We start from the raw sequence: 24,401 nt of genomic DNA on the forward strand, positions 1-24,401 counted from the left end.
GGTGAGGAAAGAATCATTTGGATTTTGAATGAAAGGCCAATGTATCTGGATAATGTCCATTTTGAAATTTGGTCCACAGTAGAGGCTGGATGATTGAGGCTGTGGGTTACTGATTACAAAATCAGGGTTCAAGCCTCAGCGCCTCCAAGCTGCCACTGTTGGGCCCTTTTGAAGGCCCTAACTGTATCAGGGTGACTTCTCATTGCTTACACTAAATTTTCACATTGCTGCAATGCATTTGTATCAAATAAAGACCTCTTCTGCATCTTCTGAGATGTGAGGGCTGCAGTTTGTTGAGGCTGGTCAGCAGCTAGCAGCTCTGCTCTCAAGGACTGCCAAGTTAATGTCTGCTGTATCCCAAGGAGAATAGCCTTATATCGGCAAGCCCTTAAGTAGATTCACAAATGTGTCTGTGCTGCTCTGATGTCTTTGTTGAGTTTGACATATGATGTAATTTATTTTGGAAGATATGAAATGTATTTGCTGCTGCCACATTATTTCGTCTTCCTCTGCAGACTTCAGGGTTCGTACATGTACAGATATCACCTCCTATAAACATATGTGGTATATAAAGTAAAATGCAGCGTGTTTCAACCTATATTGTTTTCATTTCTGACATTACAAGAAAAAAGCCCTTTAAAATGAGAACCGACAAATGTTTGGCAAAGGTAAAGCTGCCTTGTGTAATGTTTGCTGGCTTTGTTTGCTCAGCTTCCAGAACCGATAAAGAGAAGGAAAAGAGCTGCTAGCTTGAAATGGGGAAACACGATACAGACATAAACTGCAACTCAACACCACATATTGTTTATCTGATTATGTTCTCCTTGGTTTTGGAAGTTGTACTTGTTAGACAACTGTGTGTAATGACTTTATTACTTGATGGCAGCTTATGGAGGAGTACATTAACACACTGGTTTATCCACTGCTATCTTAATTCCACCTTTTGCGTTTGTGATTTTGGTTTTGGAAAGGCTTAATGCATGTTGCTTCAACATGTTAATAAATTCAGAGCTTGATGAGCTGATTTGTTGCTGCTGTCAAGGTAAAACTGAACAATCATTATGAAACAGTCACTTTCTATATCATGAAATCATGCTGCTTACTGTTATTGCTGTTGTCGTCCACCAGGATGATCTCTTTGAGAAGGTGGGACGGCGTCCTGTTGATGGCAGAGCGAATGGACCGCTGGATGACGGACAAGGCTTCGTTCACAAAAATGAACACAATGCTCATTTGTGGGAGGTTCAAAGGATAAGTAACGTTTTTGCACCTGTGGAGGACAAATAAATCTTGGGTGAGAGAAAGCGTCAGTCTTTATCTCGTCTAAAAGATTAAGTGAATCGTTTGACTTTAATTCCCGAAAAGCAAGATATTGTCAGGTTTCATGCCAACCCAGGTACTTGGCAGATTTCATCAGGAACCTATATTCATTAATCAAGGTATAACTGCTGGCACTGGCACTGCTTTATGCCTCGTAGATTTTTCAAAATTTAACACTAGAGTGCTACTGTATTAATGGTGCTACAGCAATGCAGCTATATAAAATGAATTGGTTTCAGGGGAACAAATAGAGGAAAGTCTGTAACAAATTGAGCTTCTCTAATTCATTCAAAGCATGTTCACATTTGCATTGTGGATGAGGAGACCAGCAGACAAACCAAGCTGTAATAAATGACGACAAAGCTCCAGGCAACATACCTTTCAGTTTGAATTGAGGTTTTTCAAATTGAAATCCTGATCACTGAGTTTTGTTTGTGGTTCCTGTGTACAAAAATTTACAAGACGAATATTCCCTTAATAATAGTCGAGGACTGCAGAAGCAAAATCTGTTGAAAAGCCCTCGCACTAATCCCCTTGACATGTCCATTTAATTTAATTCTAAAGAGAAAATTGTGTTGGGATTGTAATATCTTATCTGCTCCAGCCTGTAAAATTGAATAAAATCACATTGCTGTTCTGCTTCATCATGCTCTCCTTCCTGTTGTATTTACACAATGCCATGGCTCAGGCACAATGTTTGGGAAATGTGAAACAGAAACACAAAATGCGTATGATTAATGTCTCCCCTGAAACGGTTTCGGGTGAGTGTACGGAACCAGTATTAGTAAGAATGAATGGTTTGAAGGGAGTTTAGCGATGTGCAGTGGAGGAAATGCCCTGAAGATTTCTGAGCTGTGCAGACTTTCTCACCAGGATATCATCTTGCATGCTCCTGCAACCTAAGTAATGTGAACATGAAAGCTCTGCTGAAAACTGAGTCCCAGGCCAACATGGCAGGGTGTAAACAACTCCCTGTGAAGATGCTGCTGTTTTGACTTTGCAGGAATGCAGTGCCTTTTGTCCAGAACTTAATAAAAGTGCCAACAGTGCAAAAATACATGAATGAGGCTTTGAATATGTTCTTACTTTGTCTATTAATTGTCAGCTGTCCTGCTATTTTCAGATGGCTGATCTGTGACTTGCATCTGCACAGCAAGAATTGCCCACTAAAAAGCCCAAACTGGGGTTTTCTTCAGCCTCCATAACGTGATTAACTCAGCAGCAGGTAGGGGTATTGAATGGTGTACACAAAAGTAAACTCTTCATTGGTTTTCAATTACAGGCACTCAGTGTTTGAGAGGGAACTGCAATGTGTTTTTCCATGTGGCCTCCATGAGGTCCTTTGTTTATTCGTCCGCCAAGGCGAGAGCTGAGGCGGAGGTATGTGATCAGTGCCGTTTGTTTGTCTGTCCGTCCATCTGTCTGTTTGGCAGCAAGATATAAGACATGCAAAAACCATGTAGTCATACTTCACTGAACCTGGTGGAAGGATGGAGGAATGCACAAGAATAAGTAATTCAATTCTGGTGCAGATCTGGACACCTTTCATTAAAACTGCGAGATAGGGCGTTGGCCTTAGTGGTGGATGAACTCTGCCAGTCCTCTTAGTAATTCAAATAGTATATTTTTTGAGGAAACAATACCAAACATTTGGTTTCTTAAAAACTATATACTAAAAATGCTAGAATTATCAATAACTGAGAAAGCAACTGTTATACTGATAGATAATACAAATAATTATGATAGATTTGTCAGCTCTGGTCGATCAGTGAACTACTGCGCTCCAGAAATCTCATACAGACATTCATGGTCCCAAGAAGACAAATCCTAGTGACTTGTCGTGAAACAGATTTTTCATCAGGTGCCTGACTTTTCATTTAACACTGCCACAGGCCAAAATTTCTAATATTCCAATGCTTTTATTTTTGACCAATTACCAGCAAAACAAATGAGTTTTCATCAGGGTCAGCTTTACTTTCTGTTTCCCATTAATTGGCAGATGGCATCATGCTATCATGCTAAACAAGGACGAAACAATCTGCAGCTGTTCGTGTCACAAATGTGAGCATGTTATCATGCTGATATCTACATTTAACTCAAAGCACACCATTGCAGTGTCTCTAGCAATCCTGTGAACTGTTGGTGTTGATTTTTTCATCAATGGACTGTGGTGCCCTCCAATGATATGGAGACCTGAACATGTTAGTTGATATTGCACTTACATTACACCACTAATTAGTTTTATTCCTATTACATTTATTACATTTATTATTATTAATGTTATGGTGTTCTGCATCCCCACTGGCCTTGCAGTGGCAGTTCAAATATATCTAAGTAGTGCATCAGCTTACTTGTCTAAAATACATGTCTCTTTTCATAAGCTTCCCATTGCTACTCATGCTTTTCCACTTTATCCTCTGGATAATATAAGTATTAACTGAAATAAAAAAATTTTTTTTGTTTCGTAAACTCCTGTGTATGTTTTCATTAGATGTCGTGGGTAGGTTGCAACAACAGTAATCCACCCATTTCAGTGCAATCGAGGTGAAAAATGAGTTTGCAGATGATTAAACTGCCACATTTGCAGCACGAAATTTGGGTACAGAACTCAATCTCAGTCTGCAACTCAGATTGTGTCAGAAAACAACAGTGAAATAAATGATTTATTCAAACAATTCAAACATCTAGTGTAGGGTGGTAGTTTTTGAAAAGTGCTTGAGAACAATTCTCGCTGCAATCTTACCCGTCAGGCCTGAGGTCTGGTATTGGCCTTTCTAAAGAGAGACGATCGCTGAGGTAGGCATTATATCCGTAGTACTGGAACATCTTCAGTGCCACCCGCCGGTTGTCTGGACCGAGCTCCTGACCCCAGTGAGCAAACAGCGACGAGTCAGAGAATGATGTGTCCGGCTGACTGTCGTCTCCTCTCCCCGGTGTCTCTGGGAGGCACAGGAAGACAAATAACACATGAATATTTGTCTAGACCGCAGCGTCTCAACCTGCTGGTGAGGTTGACTGTAAGGTGACATTTAAGGAATGTGGAAAAATGATAGCGCTAATATAATCCCTGTGATGAATGCCGTCCTTGTGCTGTAATGTATGTTAGCAGGTGAAGGGTGGCCTGTTATTTAAAGAGACGGACTGGCTGTCCTTCAGCAGAAACGCCACGAGTTCACGCACACGATGAGATGCTCTGTTGTCCTTGAACAAAAGATTTGATTCCTACCAGCTGCTGGTGGGCTGTTCTGTAGCTGTCTTTGCTCTTTGACCTACACAGACAAGACAAGTGAAACTAATTTCCCTAAAGGCATCGCTACAGTAAAACACACAACCTCGCTTTAATAATTAATCAAGTGTGATCTTTTTGGAGTAAGTGAACCGTTCTCTGTGTCTGCTCTTATATAAGATCGTAGAAGGATTCGGTTTGTGTTTAAAAAGCGACAGTATCGAGAGACATTTAACAAACACACGTTTAGTGTGACAAAGTCTGTGTTACTGCTTGTGGTCCTTGTTGATAGATTCACTTCATGCTCAGACTTCCTAAAACACTGGTGGTATATCTTAAACATTCTGTACCGCTTCCAAGAGAGTTTTAATGCACTTTAAAGGCAAACTTCTGCGTGTACTTAACAGTCAGGGAGCTCTACCCACAGGCGAGTGTTTTAAATGCCAAACATATAGTACATAAAGTAGATAAAAATGAAGTGATATCATCTTCAAGAGTAAGTGCACAGCAAAAAAATTCTCAACTGCACTTGCATGATTACACTGTCTAGCTCTGAAAATCAAAGAGGACCCAAAGATTTCCAGGGCTTTTCATTTAATACAGCAATTTCATTGAATCCAAGTACGGTACCTGTTGGGACATTATGCAGGGATTCAATAGTGTGTGACAGCTGAGCCTGAATATTGTGGGACTGCGGTGTTATTGAACAGCACAGTGATATTTATAATCTCTGGGAAAATGGAGTATGGGTGAGAGGTTGGTGGCAGCGGAGAAAAATCCTCAATGGCATTTCTTTCTCTAAGACTGTAAGATGATTTCAATATATAGACATAAAATTTAATTTATACAGCCTATACTACTGCAAACAGATGGTCTCAAAGAGGAAAAACTGATCAGGAAATAACATACTTAATAATTTACCTTTGTGTCATAGCAAATAATGGCATATTGTTACCGTATTTTCGCGACCATAAGGCGCACCGTATTAAAAGGCGCAGTCTCAGTTCCGGGTGCTATTTCTGTATTTAACACATACATAAGGTGCACCGGATTATAGAGCGCGTGCATGGTAAAACATACCTGTACTAGCTTAAAACATGCATGCTAGCGTGTGTTTTAAAAAAGGCAGCGGAAGCAAAACTGAGTTCAGTTGTACTTTATTGAAGTATTTAGCAATGTTTTCACGTTGTTTTTTGATCAATCCTCATTCACAAATCCATCAAAGTCCTCATCTTCTGTATCCGAAATGAACAGCTGGGCTAGTTCTCCATGGAACACGCCAGGTTCCCGCTCGTCATTGTCAGAGTCAGTCTCGTTGCCGTGCGGCTCCTCATAAATAATGCCGGCTTTTGCGAGAGCTCGAACAACAGTGCAAGCAGACACGTTAGCCCAAGCATCCGCAATCCATTCACAAATTGTGGCGTAACTCGCCCGGCGCTGCCTCCCAGTCTTAGTAAAACTGTGTTCGCCATCTGTCATCCATCGCTCCCACGCCGTTCGCAACTTCACTTTGAACGCCCTGTTTACACCGATGTCCAGCGGTTGGAGTTCCTTCGTCAAGCCTCCCGGAATGATAGCAAGCTCCGAGTTCATTTGCTGCACTTGGTTTTTCACAGCGGCTGTTAGATGGACGCGCATGGAGTCACAGATCAACAAGGACGGTGACGCCAAACCCATGTTGTTTTGCATAATGCAAATACCGGCACTATATACCAACTGGGGGCGTGTCTTTAGTGTCTTCTTTCACGCCCACACTTCCCCCTTTAACGTTCTCATGCTGTCCTCTGTCACGTCCGTCTTTTCTCTATATAAGCAGCGTGTCAGCAGGAAATGTTCTCAGTCAGTCAAGCGGAGCTCATCAAAGTCACACAATAACATTTACACATTTTGGAACTCGGTGCACACATAAGGCGCACCGTATTATAAGGTGCTCCGTCCATTTTGGAGAAAATTTAAGACTTTTAAGTGCGCCTCATGGTCGCGAAAATACGGTAATGAAAATGACCAAACCATCAGGAAATTAAATCTAATGAAAACTGGTTCTGCCATTATATGTTAATAATTTCATTAGATGAAAAGGAAATCAGTGCCATGCAGCATATTGAGGTTAGAGAACAATAAAAAATAGCATTTCATTATAAAGCTTCAGTGTTTTAGTTTGGGGTTGACAGGCTGATGTTATCAGGGATAATTCACATCCTAGCAGACACAATAAACAGTTTAAAATGAAATACAAGCTATAGGAGAAGAATGATTTCCTCCTTTAAATAATACTGTTTGTCATAATGGTGTTCTCTGCTGCTTGTGTTGAAGCTGTTTTAGATTAATATATGCATCTAAAGTGTCAGACTATGGTAAAGATGAATGAACAGTTTAGGCTGGTGCATGAAGACCAAAAACCATTTTAAAATCCGAGGCAAGACATGAATCAGTGAGGAATAAACATAAACTAAGAAGCCTCAAAGAGCCAAAGAGGAGAGACACTGAGCCCTCAATGACACTGCATACAGAAGACAAGGTTAACTTTGTGTGTTTTTGTGTGTGCACAATGTGTGTTTTAAGCAGATTGAGAATGGTTAATATTCATGAGCAGATTGTTTTAACACCGGACTGACAAACCGTGTCAGCCAAGTAAGAACTAAAACAACAATATGGAGGAGAGGCAGGTATAATAGGATTACATAGTGAACCAAAACAAAAAGAATTTCTTGAGAAAAGGCAGGAGATAACAGTGAGATTTGTTTGAAGTAAAAGTATTGTATCTGTAGTTCTGAAGTTCAAATCCTGTAAAATAAAACGCACAGTCCCTGTTTCTGAGAGAACATATTCATACTTATATACCGTAACCCTGACTTTAAAATAAGCTTTCAATAGCCTCTAGCATTTGATGTTACCAATGTTCACCGAATAATTACAGTATATTATTTTTTACAAAAATAAGATTCAAAATTTTGTAAACCAGTGCTGTGCTTTATGGCCAGCAGACAGACACAGTGACTAGTTGGTGAACATAGTACATCATTTAGCAGCTAGAGACAGAAGAAGACCAAAAACAGATTAAACAGGTTAAATGTGAGACTTAGATTGGCCAGAGGGTTACACATATAACTCCAAATAAATGATTTAGTCCCCATTACCTTAAGGATGTGCAAAAGAACAACAGTTTACAAAGAAATTCAGATTCAACTTGAAAGATGATATGTCAATGTTGTACTCAACAGTAGATTCTGCTGCCCCCAAGTGGCCAAAAAAATCTACTGTAGATTTAAAAACAAGACGAAAATTATCCTAGGTCTGTCCAGAGGGAACAGAATTTATTTATTCACCACTTATTTATTTACAAGCACTTAATTATTGATAGCTTAATAATTAACATTCATTCACTTGTTCAATCTGTATAAAAACCTAGGTGCAAATGCACTGAGGTGTAGTTTCATCTGTAACTTTCTTGTGTGGTATTGGATTGATCTGTTATTTCCAAAACCAAAAAAACATATTTCCAAAAATGCTGCCTTTCTAACTTCTTTGATATTTTGATAATGCAGCCAGTTTAATGTTAAACCAATATAAAGCACCTGCTTTCCTCAGACACTGTTGTTAGCATGTAAATCGATCAGCCACAACATTAAAACCATTGAGGGGTGATGAGTAACACTGGTCATCTTGTCACAATGTAATATTCTGCTGGGGAACCTTGGATCCTGACATTCATGTGGATGTTACCTTGACATGTAGAATGTTCCTACACAATGTTTTAGTTCTCAGTTAAGTCTACAGGAAGCGCTGGAACACAACCATGGCCCAAAGCATCGATCTGCCCTCCAGACTGACTAGATTCCAAATTATATGAACATCTGTTCAAACAACTTCTCAATAAGCCACTTGGAGTCAGGTGTTGCAGTGAAGAAGATGAGACTGGAAGTGCAGGTTGTAGAGGTGAACATCGCTTTAAATAAAGCCTACCAAATCTGGTTACTGATAAAGTTGGCTCTTACGAAAGATTGGTGGGTGTGAACAATGCCTTGATCACAACAACTTTCACAAGACCTGAGGTGAAGTATTACAGGGATGTATGAATATGTAAAAAGCATTTATAAATACCTGGATGCTCACTCGTCTACTTGGTAATTAGACCTATTAGAAATTCAGGACCGTTGCTAGTTTTCCTTACAGTGAGCATCCTGCAAAGATCAAACCAAGGTGCCATCTGGTGAATAAGAACAAGAATAACATAAAAAAAAAAATCCCACAGAAATCTTTCTAGCCTGTTAAGCCTTTGTTTGTTTCCACCATAGGAAAAACACTAAATAAGATATGGTGTTGAAAGAAAGAACACCACAAAGGAAACAGCTGCTCTTGGGAAGAAAACTGCAGCACTTCTCAAGTCTCCAATAACCATCACAACACCGTGTTCTGTGGACTGATGAGACAAAAGTGTAACTTTTTACCTAAAATGCACAATATAACGTCTGGATGAAAAAAGGAATTGCATACCAACACATCATGTAAACTGTGATGCATGGTGGAGGGAGCATTATGGTTTGGGTCTGCTTTGTGACCTCCGGGCCTGGACGTCTTGCACTCACGGATGGAATAATGAACCCAAAAATGTATCGAGAAATTTTACAGGAGAATATCAGGGCAACAGTCTATGACCTGAAGCGAAGGAGAGGTTGGGTGAGGCAACAAATGCAATGACTAGAAGCACACAAGTGAATCAGCAACAGAATGGCTGAAAAAAGGTTGCTTTTTTTCAAGGCAGAGTTCTGACCTTAAGTCAAGTGAGATGCTGTGGCACGACCTGAAGAGAGCTGTTGAGTCAAGACACAGTATTGTAGAGAGGAATGGTAAAAATCCTCCTCACTGCTGTGAAAGTCTCATCAGCAGATACAAGAAACTTCTCATGAAGGCTGTTGTTGCTTGTACGAGCTACTAAATTCAATAGTTCACCTATTTTTTCCACCCTGCAACGTAAAAGATCGTTCACTAACCACATGAAAAGTTCAACCATTTGTGTGTTATCAGTTTACTCAGATTGTGGTTATTCATAACTGTGGCTTAAATGAAGATCAGACCACATTTTATGCGTAATCGATTGAGAAATCCTGGTATTTACACAGATTTTCTTGAAGCTGTGGCTGTATTTTGAAAAATGCTTAGTGAAACATCGACAAATCAAAAAAAACCCCAAAAAAGTCAACCACCACTCCGAGTTGAGAAAACAGTGAATTATGGAGCCCAAGGCAGAATTACTTCAACACAGTTTTTAAAGTCTCGCAGCAGCAAAGCAGAGAGGAAGGGTCTCAGCTCCAGAAAAGACAACATTGTGATTAAACTAAGGACAAGATACAAGTTCTGTAAGTCTTTCAGTCTGGGCGAGTGTGCCTCAAGGCCCATTCATCTGACTTCTTGTTTTGGTGATTAATTAAGCCTACAGAGAAGGTTTCCTCAGCGGTGATTCCTTACGGCAGCAGCAAGGGCAGGTCAGAAACTTGGTGTGTTTAGTTTCGTGTGTATAAAGCAGACAAACTGGATGAGCACAAGTTTCCTGTCGTGGCTCAAATGAATTAAACAGCTTAATAGCATGCCGTGGGACTTGTTTTCCGATCATGTGATTTATCTTTACTTTGTGTTTGGACAGCGCTGTCCTCTTGAATGCACATACATGAAACTAACCTTCTTGTTAACTCAAGTAAAGCACAGCCAAACACCTGAGGCAAATAGCGGTGCACGTTTGCAGACAGGGAAAGTATTCCCCAGGCTTCCCAGCAGCACTCCAGGCATGTGTGGAGTGCAACACTAAGTGCGCTTTCATTGCGTGCACAACCAGGCAACTGAGTTATAGCTGTCTGCTCCCACAGTCACAGAGGAGAGAGGCAGGGGAGAAGATATGCGCATACAACCAGAATGCACTCATTGTCATTAACCTGACCGTGAAACAAAAAACAACACAAAACCGCTGGAGAACAGACAACAGTTAACAGAGACATCACTGAAGGAAAACAATAAACCTCCAGGTCCTATACAAGCAAACTTTTTAGAGGCAGAGCAGAACATGTTAAATTATTAAGTTTGATCCCATAAAAACAGTTCGTAGTGATGAAACCACCCTACAATGCACAAAGATTTTATCAAATTATATTTATTCATGCCCTCCTGCCTGTGGAGAGGAAAATGTTTTGAATTTCAAACGCAAGTCATTATCATTTTTGACACCTCGGAGATAAATTTCCTCCATGCAATGCTAACTCACGGTGGTACAGATGTAGACTTTTGATAACACCGCTGTAGGCACTACAAGTTGTTGTTTTTTAACCCACCTCTCTGAACTGTAAGGTACACACTGAGAGAAAAGAAGGATGTATTTGTCCATTGTAGCTACTTTAGTGAAAAATCGATGAAAGGGTAAAATCTCAGTCAAGAAATCTCGACTGTACTCCACATGCTACGCTGGACTATTACAGTGGGTGGAGCGGGGAGGCAGAATATCAGTGATGAAAAGCAAATGAATTGGTTTTTACATGTTAGATCTTTTAATATTCCATTTTCTATCCACCACTTTATTTTGTGAAGGGCTGCGGGGGTGTGGCTGCCCATCCCAGCTGATTTAAGGTGAAAGCCAGTGTACACCACGGACAGGTCGGCATTTAAATACTGAATAATGAAAATACAATAAAGTTGGGCACCTCCAGAGGCCCTTTCATACTAATTCGTTACTGGTTCCTCCTGATCCTGTCTCCATCGAATACAAGTTGGCGGGTGTAAAAAGCGACAGAAAATCAATGCACTAAAACCAATAAAAAAATGGATTTCATGAGTGATTGGCTGAACAGGCAACCAAGACCTTACACAAGGGAGGCTTGTTTGTTTTTCTGCCAGTATTAGCCTACTGTAAGAAAGGAGAGACATTTAGCAGCTCTTCCAATTATTTTGTTTATTTTTGACACATAAGGTATAAAATAGGTCTAAAACACATGTTCTTAATATGAAAAGACTTTTAGCTCATTGATTTATTCAGGAACTCCAACTTTTTATTGTTCACATCGAGCTGTAATGTGATTGGGACTTTTTTTCCTCATTGTTTCAGCCCAGCAGATGGTGACAATGTGACAAGTGATCAATCGGAAGTTGGTAGGATTGTTAGGAATGCAAAGTGCGTTTAGCATCATTTGCAAACATTTTCCAAAGCAGATGTTCTGCCTTGGGAAATGAAGGGCAAAGGGGTAGAGCTGCTTCTTTTTAACACTGTAAAATGGCTACATTGAAAGACATCAATTAGTCTTGAAAATAAATTATTTGCGTAAAGAAATTAGTTTTGGGTAAGTTATTATTATTAATGCTTACATTTACAAGCAATGTGCTATTTGTATCTCACTTTTGGGTTTTGCTTCAATAATTTATTTGCATTGTGACTCAACTCTCAATGAGATAATGAAAACCATCACTACTACATATAATGACAGAGTTGCTCATAGGCAGTGACTGTAGAATTCATATGTTTTCAACTATAAGCTGAAATTGACAAGCGAACATTGCTTTATTCACTTAAGGTTCCCTGTCTGACTATGAAACCAGACATCCATTTCAAAAACGGCTCGACAGCTCTTTGTCTGTTCTTGTGATTTCACTGTCTGTAGAAACCCTCCAATTAAAACAGGCAGTTTGCAGTTTATCCTCAGTCATTGTATCATTTTACATCCACCATAATGACAGCGGAATATGAAACCAAAAACATCAAACGCCGTGTCGCAGTCGAAATAAACACGGATTGAGAGTGAGGAGAAAACCTTGATGTATAAATGTCTGTAAAAAAAAAAATCAGGTCTCATCTTCCACCTGTAAATTTCAGGACACATCGGTGTTTCTTCTGCTTGATGTCAAAGAAGCTGTCAGCCAAAAGATGTCTGGTATTTTTTAAAAAAAACTTTAAATGTTCAAGACAGTTTTGACAGAAGTGCAAAATAAATAAATAAATGTGGCTCACTGCTACAACTATATGCCTTCTTTACCTCTATTATGCCATATTAATTATAACAAGAAAAGCACTCAGAGAGCGCAGTACTCAACCAAAGCTGCTCAGTTGTTGTATGATTTCCGATGGATAAGTCTCGATAAGTCCGCAGCGGTCGATTTGTAGTAGGATCGCAATCGTGATCGTCAGCAGGCAATCGATGTAGCGTTCACTTGTTGTCATAGTTACAGAGACGCCGTGGCGCTATCTCACAATGATACAGAAATCTTTAAGAAATCCGTGGATCCAGACTATAAGCCGCATCACTGTAAAAATGCAGGACAATCAGGCTGAGGAACGGGTTTTACCCATGGCCCATCAGACTTCTGAACGCAAAACAATAACGCACAATGTCACTTTTAATAATGCTGCTCATGTGCAATCTCCTGCCCATGTTTATTCTATTTTATTGGTTTCTATTTGATCTCATTGCCTCCTCTCTGTACTGTATATATCTTGCCTCTTTTGCATATGTTGGAATTCCTAATGCAGTTTTGTTTTATATGTACATTCGATTTTATTATTTATTGTTGTTAATTTAGCTTATTTCAGTGCACCGTCCAGTGGCAGCTACTTATATTTTCGTTATGCCCTCGTGTATGATGACAATAAAGTTATTCGATTATAAAAATCTAATGAGGTTGTCCTTGTGTCATTTCTGACATTCCCTGAAAATTTCATCGAAATCCACTATTCCGTTTCTGAGCAACAGACAAACAGACCGACAAACGTATGCTGATCGTCACATGACTCCACCGCCACAAATCCACTGCTGCGGACTTATCAGGACTTATCCGTCAGAAATCATACAATGACTGAGCAGCCTTGGCGGAGTACTGCGCTCTCTGGCGTAGTAATATTAAAGAATTTAAGGATGTTCCAGTTAAGAGGGGGCTAACTGAAAAATATTACTTTCAGTGGAATCGAAATGTGATGATATGAAGATATTGCGTGATTGGTTTCCAAAGTCCTGTTGTCCCAATTGATGGCTTTGAAGATTATAATCCAAATGAACAAAATAAAGGACCGCTGTTCTTGTTTTGCACATGGGAAGAACTGAGATGTAATGAATAACACAGTTCATTTGATATCAATTGCAAGTATTGATCCAGCTAAAAATACCCTTTTTAATATTGTGGTATTGATTTCAACGGTATTGTATGTATGGACACAGGTACAGGCTCAGCACTGGACTGGTGAGAGCTGGACATAACCTTCTGCTTCCTTTACATCTTCATGCACCTATTATATGTGTTTTTCACTGCAGCTTTATCATTGGTACAATATTTTTCAGTACATATGTTGTCCTTATTAGTCACATGAATCAGAAAAAAAGTGTTTACAAATGACATACAGTCGCTGTACAGTTTTAAATCATTCAAGTGGTTTATATGATACCATTAACTCATTAAAAATAAATTCCACAACAACTGTGCAAATACTAAAACTCTTAGGAATGTGGATTAAAATCTAGGCAGTGTTATCTGTTCATGGGATATAAAGAGGATTTTCTAGTAATCTTGAGGATATTTTGCCTCTTGTTAAAGCTGTCAATCTCAAGTGAGTAGAGGTGTGAATTACTGTGAATGTTCCTAATCTGAACATAAAGAGCTGAATGGACACTGGAATAAATAAATACATACAAAAAAGCTCTTGTGTTACAAAAGCAGTGTGCAAAAACAGCCACTGAGACGATAAGATACAGATCAGGAAACCCAGTTTGCAATATTCTGAGGATGCACTGCACAACTCTGTGAGGTTATCACGGCACCAGTCTCAGTACGGATCAGTAGAAATGCAACGTCCACGTTACAAAGTAATACACCAGGAGGTGAATGAGAGGGCATTTTCTTTAAATGAAACACACCACTGTGACGACTGTCTAATCTTCTTTCTTCTTTGTGTTTTCATCTCCAACAGAAACTCAATAATACATGTAAGTAGTCACATAAGAGTAGTTCAAAGAATAAAAACACTGATTTGCATTTTGTAACCACTTGACACAGATGACTTCCTTCACACTTCTCAACGCTTTTGTCTAAATGTGTAGTCTCAAAGAACATCTTGTTTTTATATAATAACTTGACATGCAAGCAGATGAGCTGCGTTTCATTTCATAAATATGCTAAGATTACGCTGCTCTTATCTCCCATTTACACAGAGGAGGTCAGTTATGTTTTCATCTCTTTATAAATTAACTTGTTCTGTTCCTGCCTGTATCTTTTTAGCAGCTGCTGCTGGGAAATATTGCTGGTAGATGCCTAACAGAAGCTAAATGTCACAGTCACAGTACTCCAGTTTTATCGTCTTTGCACCGTTTCTCTCTGAGGTATAGAATGAGTTTAAAGGTTTAATTGATTCTGCCGTTGCCTGGTTCAAAACCATTTCACAGGGTCTCCCCAAGAGTCCAGGCCGCAGGGGTGTTAGATCTTTGGGAAATAACCTCCCGATTCGTCCGCAGTCTAGACTAAAGATGGACTTGAGCCTTCAGTGGCAGCTCTTTTTTTATACACAGACATTTATACAGCTCCTTTTAATCAGTGTATGTGGCAGCCATTGTTATCAGATTCTTTCATTCACATGCCAACTGAGCGTGAGGACACTTGAATGAAAATGTTCCTTAAATCAAACAAAATGAGCAAAAACAGAAGGAGCAGAATCAAGAAGGCGACCTGGCAGCCAGTCAAGCCCTCACTTATGAAATTAGCAGCAATGCACAGCTTTTAGTATTTACTGCAATTACTGGTGCACAATTGGTGCCTTAAATGTCAGATTATGAATACAGCAGCAGTCAGAATGAATAACAGAAGTGGTTTTATGAGGGACTTGGAAAATTTCTGCATTTAGAAAGATTTGTGCAAACTACAGCAGCATATGGTGTCTTGGGGATCGTTACTAAATGAACCAAGTGAATTTAATCCATTCTGTGCCAAGACCTGCAGTCTGCAAAGCATCTGGCAAAACAGCAACAACAAAAACAGATCAGATAATGAAGCACAATGATGATGTTTTTCAGAAGTGTTGGACAGATGACTCCCCTTTTTGCAACGAGATTAATTTAGTTGCTAATCATATTAAATTGAAAGCTGCACTAATCAATGCTTTTCTATGACAGCTTGCATTACGAATACTCATCCATACATCATCTATACACAGCTTAATCCTCTGTAGGGTCGCAGGGGGGCTGGAGTCTATCCCAGGGTGAAGACACAGGACACCCTGGACAGGTCACCAGTCTATCACAGGGCTACATATGGAGAAAAACAATCACACTCACAACTACAGACAATTTAGGATCACCTGAGCAACCTGAGCATGTTTTTGGACTGAAGGAGGAAGTCAGAGCACTTGGTGAGAACCCACACTGCATAGAAAGCTCAAAGGCTCAGGCTGGGATGTGAACTGAGGATCTTCTAGTTGTGGGGCGACGGTGCTAACAACCGAGCCACCATGTGACCCGCGCTAGAAATATGAGTCACATAAAACATACTGACAAACTCGCATAGAATAATCACCCAGCTGCAATTTGTCTGAGTTAAACAGCTAAAGGGCCTCATATTTTTCTCAAGTGTTGGTGGAAAACAAAACAGAGCGAAAAAGGGATGAATACTAAATATATTTACAACGTAACTCGGAATAAATGTTAATTTTTCTCTGTCTGCTGGATAAGGAAATAACTGTTTGCTCCCATTCTTCGATTCTTTGTCCACAAAAACTTTTTTAAGAGCATGTCAATATTGTATTTACATCTTGTTGCACTACCCTCAAGGGATCATAATTCAAAATCAGTCAGTTCAGGTTTAATAAAGTGATGCCCTGCTTGTAAAATAGACAGAGAGAGAGAGACATCAGGCTACCTTCGCACTCAGGTAAATGTATTATGAAGAAGATGATCATGTTTGCAGAACACAGAACCTCTTACATACAGAGTACGGTCAGTTTTGCATGTTTAAACAACACAGTTACATTTATATTATTACTCCTTTCTCACTAGAAGGCCTTTCTTTCCTGACAGAATATACAGCTAATAACCAATTAGTCTGTGGGAAGCTGAGTCCACCACTGTATAGGTGCTGTATGGGCCTCTGTGACTTAAGGAGGGGAAAATCCTCTCATTAGGACGCATCAGTAGCTGGCACGTCACACTGACATTTTCCTCTTGTAAGAGGAGAGGGGTATGTGGCTGTGTCTTTCTCTTTGTTTATTCCCAGAAGGGGATATGCAGTGGCAGAATTTGGGAGGAGGGTCATGTTTACTTGGAGCGGCCTTTGTCATCTCTACCCCTTTTGTTCATTTCTCCTCATTAAAGCGCTGAAATCACCCGTGCCCTTCTGAAGGGTACAAAGGCTTTCTTTGTGCTTTTTCATCCTTTAGCGGAAGGATTCTCTCGAAATTCAATGTCATTAATGGCACAAAATTCCGAGCAACTAGCTGCAATATTTTCCTTCTTTTGTAGAACAGCAGATATCATGAGACAGCGTCGATGTTATGGGATATCAAGCTCTGGACATTTTGCTTCTGAGCCACATTTCTCATTCCCACCGTTCAACTTGAAAAGCTGGATTTGTCATTCCATTAAATTCAGTCATCTGAGATGCCTTTTCTATAACCTCCTATCAGATCTGACTTCCTCAGCACGGAGCGCATGGAGAAAAAAAAAAGGCTTCTTCATTATCTTTTCACTTTTTATCTTGCAATTCTTATCTGTGCCCTGCATTTAACATCATTTGTCCTTTGTGGCGGGGTTGTTTTCCTCCAGTTTGGAGTGTAGCTTCTCCTCAGAAAAGCACTTATTGGCGCAGGATATAAATCCAAAATATTTCAAAGTGTTGAGAGCAGAAAAATAAACTAATGTGGCCCAAGGCATGGAAAAGTACAGGGTGAAAAATCCCATTAATCTCACATAAAGGACATCTATCTTCCCGAGCCAATACCAATTATTCACTGGCAATGAAGTTTTAAAGTATAAAAAGTATTATTTGAACCAAGGCCTACTTTTCCCATAATTTTCCATTAAGCTGATTTGCTGCTTTTATGGCTGAATTATCAGAGCACATAATAACACAACAGGACAATAACAGAGTCACGCATCCTGACACGTCAGACACAACCGGGTAAATTAGGAGAAGATCGATGAAATTACTCCTGAATGGGCAGAGAAAAATAGAAATACAAGTGCATTCATAGTTTACAAAGAGACTTTTTAATAAGTTGGTGAAAAAGATCCTCCTTAAAACTGCATGAGTGAAAAAATGAGTATTTCAGCATCTTCCGTGAACTGAACAGAAAATGGAAAGTCTCCGTTTTAGCCCAAAGCGTAGCTAATCACAAAAGAGTTTTATGCTCTGCGAGGCTGCACTTAGACACAGCTTCAAGGTAAATCCTAATATTAACATGTCAACACATTCACCATGATAGAGCTAACAAGCTGTTGTTTGACAGGTGTATCATTAGCCACCTTCATTTAGTGTGACAGAGCTGCTCCCCTGTTGAACAACAATACATATCTCACTAGAATTTTCGTTTTTTCAGTCCAATGGGGATTCTTTAACCGTTTTTTCCCCTCTGATGTGATTCCTGTATTTACACATATGCTGATGTATTTCTGAATGTCCCGTTTCGAATATATCTGGGATTATATTTCACATACTGTGCAACATTAACTGAAGTTAAACTGGAAATGTGACTCTTAAAACTGACTTGATACAATCTACTGGAAGGTAGACAGGAAATGCGCAGCCTTCTTCCTGCTAAATGTTTTCAACCAACACCGAACCTTTAACCTTCTGAACCCCAAGCAATTTCTAGGTGTTGTTTTGCTCCTGCTGCTTTTTACGGACCGGGTTCTCTTGTGTTTTTTACCAGCAATATAAAGTCCTGCACCTCTGTGAAAGCGGCAAAACTATGGCGAGAAGTAGGGGGAACTCAGATATTTTGTGCCATCTAGGAAAATTGAACTTCTTTGATTGTTTAAAAACTTGGTGGTAAAGATACTGGACAAATGGTGACTTTACACACTATAGACAATTCACTGCTTACATTTGTGCCTCCTATCAGCTCTGTTTTACACAGCCTGCAGTTCAGCTGTCAGTTGTCCACTGGTTGCAGTGGAGTTGCTAATTTTTGAGCGAGACATGTACAAGTACATGCGATTTGTAGTTATAGGATCATCGGGAAGTTGAAAATCTGACTGTTTTTTGTTTTCACATTTTCTAACTAATAAATGGTGCAACTCTGTAAACCCAGCAGCAGTTTTTAGGGTTCAGGAGATTAAAATATGCCTAGAATGGCTCCTACTCTGATCTCTACATTTCCCTCACATGTCTAAGAAGAAGAAGTCACGTGATCTACAAAGTCAGTACCATTCATCCACTGTGAATTGTGACTTTCACAACAATCCAACCAGTTGTTGACATTTTTCAGTCTGAACTAAAGTGATGGGCCGATCATTTGACATCGCTGGTGCTGCAAGTGTCACCAGAAACCTGAATGTTTCTCTGCATTCGTGAGACAAAACGGAAATGCAGCAGAAACTGGGAGCTTCTTTATCATTTAGCCTTTATTGAAGCATAATCTAGCAAACAAACACTTGCCTGAGGAGCTGTATATGAATCAAAATCAAAGTAGATGTGTCAGTATATTCATTTAATTATAATGCATATTTTCTCAAAGGACTATGACAATAACAAGAAATAAGTCTTAATCTGTCAGCGATGGTCACATTATCATAATTACATCACCTCTGGTATAACAAAAACACTCCACTGACTTCTCAGAGAGTTTCTCATCTTTAATATTTTACTGCTTGGTGGCTTTCTAGCAATGAAAAGGATTCTAGCCAAAGATGTTCACCTACAGTATCACAGCTCCATGTAGAGATTTTTCTTAATGAACAAAGATCTTAAGATGTGTGAAGGGTTGTGGTACACTGTCTTTAATATTTCACTGGCAAGTAGTAACAGAATCCCTAAAACACTGTTGCATGTAGAAACAGAAATCTCGGCTCTAATTTAATGAACTCTACATGGATTTGGAAAGCAGATATTGACATCCAGTATGTCGCAGTTTTGATCCTGACCTCTGCTGATGCTGGTGAGGGGTACATATCAATTATTCAGCTGCAGAGCTCCTTGATTTTTCACTTGGGGAGTTTGGAGGGAAAAAAGGCACAGGTCACTTAACAGCCGGAGCTATTGTGAGAGTCACTATTCAAAAAGCCGCTCATCTCCTGGGGTTTGTGCGGGAGGTTTTATATGTGATTCTCCTCAAATGAAAGAGCTCAGAAACAGTACAAGGCATACAAAAATACCCTTCATGCTTTTTACACCACCATGAACAGGACGTGAGTTCTCTGTTGTTGCATGTTTGGTACGTTTGTCTGGTACAACTACTGCAAAAAGAGTGATGACATACGTAAGTAAAAAGGTTATACTTCTCTTCAGAAACTGGATTCCTGTCACAATGTGTATAAGAAATCTGGCTTCTGTGTACAGTTAAGGGAAACAGAGGAATCAAATTTAGCCAAAAATGCTTCTTCTGTGACAAAAATGTAGCCTTGTGATTAATATAATTTCTTGTAAAGTCACACTAAAACTAAAACTATCCTTCAGGCATCAAAATAAGTCCATTGCCACCACTGAACAGGTGACTGAGTGTATTTCAGACTCATTTACCCTGTTATAAAAAGCTGTACGCTGCCACAGAGCCTCCTCTATAATCACACCTAACACACACAAACCAACTTCTCGAAATAAGATTCATAAACTAGAAATTCACAAAGACAAAGGCGCTTTTTGAAATAAATTTAGAGCCCCCTGGATTAAAAATACTGCAAAATGCAATTGAGAAAACAAATTAGTTCTGTATAAGCAGGATTTCTGGGACACAGGTTTGCACATCGACATGATTTATTGCAGGCACTGTTCAATAAGTAAGCTCCCAAAAATAATCAGCAGATTATGAGAAAATCTGATTACTGACCTTCTGCACGTAAACACAATTTATGGTAACAAGTACAAACAGCATTCTCAGTGCGTATTCCAGTAAAATACAACTGAAACAGGTGGTTTTTTTAGCTTGAGGACAGCAAATTTCCAAAATAGAAAAATGAGGCTCAAACACATTGATTCATTTACAGCTAGTTACTGTAACAAATGCATGTAAATGCAAATCAGTTTCTGGTAGAAAATTGTTTCGTTAAACAACCTGCGGCATGTACTATCAAATGAGATTAATGGGTTAGAGAGGTGTACTGAGCCTCAAACCAAAGTGTCAGTGTCACCTGGCCATGGCTACATCACCATGGTAACTGATGCTGCACGCCTAACCTACTCCAGAAGAGGTTACGTTGAGAGTTTAGGATGAATTTCAATCTGCTGAAAGGAGTGTCATCCTTTCACCATTTTCTCTGTGAGTGATATAGATTGTGAGCTTAGGGAATGCATTTGCAAACCTGTTGAGCCTTTTGTTGGCAGTCCTACTGAGCGAAGCCGTACAGTCACAGTAGGCAAATATTATGTGTCACGTTGTCATGGGGACCTTCATACATTCAGCTGGTAATGAGAGAAAATACGTAATTATGTTCCTATGTTTGGTCCTGATTAGCTGCAAAGCCCATTTGACACTGCTGGTGTTGCAGCTGGTTGGTCACAGATTAGAAAATTGAGAATATTTCCTCAATAACATTAATTTCACTTTGATTTGGCCGAGTGATTTCTGCGTATCCTTCATAATGGGACAGTGTTAGACCTAAATGCTCTTCTTGGGTGTTATATTAAAATGTTTAAGTCACCTTGGCATTGAAAGTGGACTGTGTAGTATATAGATATACACTGCCTGGCCAAAACAAAAAGTTGTCACCTGGATTTAACTAAGCAAATAGGGAAGAGCCTTCCATCGGATAATTACTACAGTGATGACTACATTTCAGCTGGAAACAACTTATTTAACCCTAGCAGATGCAGTGAGGAGCTTCTCATTTCTTAAACAACCATGTCGGAAGACATATCCTGTGGTCATGGAAAGGATATTAATCTGTTTCAGAAGTGTCAAGCAAAGAAAACAACTAAGGAGATTTCTGAAACCATTGAAATCAGGTTAGGAACCGTCCAACGCATTATTAAAACCTGAAGGACAGTGGAGAACCATCATCTCTGAGGAACAAATGTGGTGGGTTATGTTGTCTGATGAGTCCAGATTTACCCTGTTCCAAAGTGATGGGTAAGTAAAGAGGCGGATGAACTGATGCACTCATCATGTCTAGTGTCTACCAGCCTGTGGGGGTTAGAGTTATGATCTGGAGTTGGTCAGGTTCAGCAACGTTATGTTCCCAAAGAATGAGGTCAGCTGATTACCTGAATATACTGAATGACCAGGTCGTTACATCAGTGGAGGTTTTCTTCCCTGATGGCAGAGGTATATTCTGAGATGACGATGCCAGGATTCATGGGGCTCACACTGTGAATGAGTGGTTCAAGCAGCATGAGACATCATTTCCACATGTGGATTGGCCACTACAGAGTCCAGACCTCAGCCCCATTGAGAATCTTTGGGATGTTCTGGAGAAGACTTTGGACAGCGATCCAACTCTCTCATCATCAATATAAGATCTTGGTGAAAAATGAATGCATCTCTGGACAGAAATAAATGCTGTGACATTGCAGACGCTTATCGAAACAATGCCACGATGAACGTGTGCTATTCTCAAAGCTAAAGGCAGTTCAACAAAATATTGTATGTATTATAGTGTGCAGTTTATTTTCTTTCTTTTGGCCAGGCAGTGTATTATCTTAGAAGATTACCAGTTTTTTTGTTTGTTTTGTTTTATCAACAACATTCTCAACCTGTTTCCCTTTACCAAGGTACACCCAATTGGTTCAGTTTTTTTATGTGAAAGATGTCAAAAAAATTAGTCCAATGTCTAATATGTCTTTTTTGGGAGAGAGCCTAGTGAAAAAACCTGGTTAACAAAAGGTTTAACAAACACTGACGTTTTAGGTTGTGTCAAGCCAGCTTATACCAACAAAGCCTGGCTATGTTAAACTTGCTTTGTAGTAAAACCCACTGGTCTCTTGTGTGCATGTAAACCATTACTGTGGTAGTTAAGGGTGTAAAAATCTCAAACTGAAAGTGGGAAATTTAACTGTGAAGATGAATTTCCAAACTAAAGTGAAAGACATTTGATTATTTAAATTAAATTAGTTTAGGCAATAACATAGTGCACTTCATTGCTTATTGACTGCCTTTTACGCAGCATTGTTGCCACATTAGGACTTCATCTGATGCGTGATTAGTTTGATGATGTATAAAAAGCAGAGCGGACAAACTGCATCCCTGTGAAGTAAAAGCTGGAGGAAGACATTTGGGTAATGAAAATAAATGCGAGCTTCGTGAGACAATGTTCTGGGCTAAAATCAGCGAAGGTAACTTCAGCATTATTGTGGTTGGAAACGCTGACAAGTAAGTCAAGTGAGAGAAAGTGAGACAGATGCTGGGGAGTAGAAAATTGCCTCCTGGGGAAGATCGGCACAAACAAATAATCGTCAAGCTCCCCGGGTTTGATAACCAACTATCCATTTTCAACATCTGCAAGTAAGCTGAAGGTCTGGACAATGATATCAATCAAGATTTCTCCATTTCTGTTCAGAGGAGGAGGTAAGACCTGCAGGTCAAACTGCATGGCTGCCTGTGGAGGATGGATAAACACCGGCTGAAATGTTGCCGTCGAACCCAGAAGCCACAAAATTCCATTAGAAAAGTACACATTCAGTTTCTTTTGCTGTTCGTTTTGTATTTAATTGTGTTGTTCTGCTCCAATTTGCTCACACACTGAACTGGTCTAATACTTTCATAAGTCTGTGCCTCAATTTCCAAACTACGCTGTTAATAAATTACTGAAATTATACACGTCACCTCTGATCATGGAGGAGTAAATCATTTAAATCACCTGGACTTTGATTTATTTTCAACCAGAGCCAATTATGGTTCAGTTCATACTCAAACCAGACATCAGCTAGTCCTGCCTTTGTGTCACACTTCTCAATATTTTTAACAATCACAAAGACACTAACAACATGAATACACTGATGTTTATCTCACATAAAGTCTTTTTCATCCCTTTCCAACTGCCCTGATGTGAAATGAGATAAGAATCACTGCAGCATTGAGATCAGCTATACATATTTTTGGTTGCTGTGCTTCATATTAGATTATATTTACATCTTGTGTTATTTTCACAGATTATAGAGACTGAATCATACAAGTTTCTCCTGGTTGACATCTCCCATCCTTGGCTTTTAGTTTAGTCCGTGTCCTTATTTGTTTGCCCTTGCCTTTATTGAAAAGACTTATAAAACACCCCTGTGAGGTTTTGTTTTTATCTTGTATCTGTGGTTTTTCTCACCTTGCCTCTGCTTTGCAGCTTTCGTGTTGAAATAAAATGGCACCTTGCAAATTAGGAGCTGTGAAAATAAAATAATTTAAAAATGCAGGTAAAATTAGGGATTCAACAAGAAGAAATGACTCCACAGTAAGTAGAGCTTTTGCTGAATGTTTTAAAGGTGACGGTGTTGGTATATTCCATGTGTGCGATGTAAAGTGTCTTGTCAAAGCTCAAGAACAGACGGCTGCTACATTGGATACGCACTCTTCAGTTACTGTTATGCTTTTGTGACTGCAGTGAGAAATCAGTAAATCAGATGGTGCAGTGATTGGCTGGGGAAAAAAAACTCAGGCCTAACTGAAACTTGGTGGAGAAAAACTTCACAACAATGGCCCTCTGTGGATGGATATGCCAATGTCTGTATACATGCATTTCTGATTTGTTGGGGAAGAAAGGTAAGACAT

The 24,401-nt window shown here is 39.5% G+C and overlaps 1 protein-coding gene across 1 annotated transcript in view; it reads right to left on the bottom strand.

Moving 5' to 3' along the window:
* The window catches only part of galnt18b (UDP-N-acetyl-alpha-D-galactosamine:polypeptide N-acetylgalactosaminyltransferase 18b), an 85,741-nt gene that overhangs the window by 44,726 nt on the left and 16,614 nt on the right, over window positions 1-24,401 (bottom strand). Inside the window, exons 2-3 of the mRNA XM_035954050.2 lie at window positions 4,064-4,259; window positions 1,104-1,270 (exon numbers count right to left, since the gene is read on the bottom strand). Coding sequence (XP_035809943.2) covers window positions 1,104-1,270; window positions 4,064-4,259 — 363 coding nt within the window. The remainder of the gene's footprint in view (window positions 1-1,103; window positions 1,271-4,063; window positions 4,260-24,401) is intronic.

Source organism: Amphiprion ocellaris, chromosome 1, assembly GCF_022539595.1.
Source record: "Amphiprion ocellaris isolate individual 3 ecotype Okinawa chromosome 1, ASM2253959v1, whole genome shotgun sequence".
In the NCBI taxonomy this organism is placed as follows: Eukaryota; Metazoa; Chordata; class Actinopteri; family Pomacentridae; genus Amphiprion; species Amphiprion ocellaris.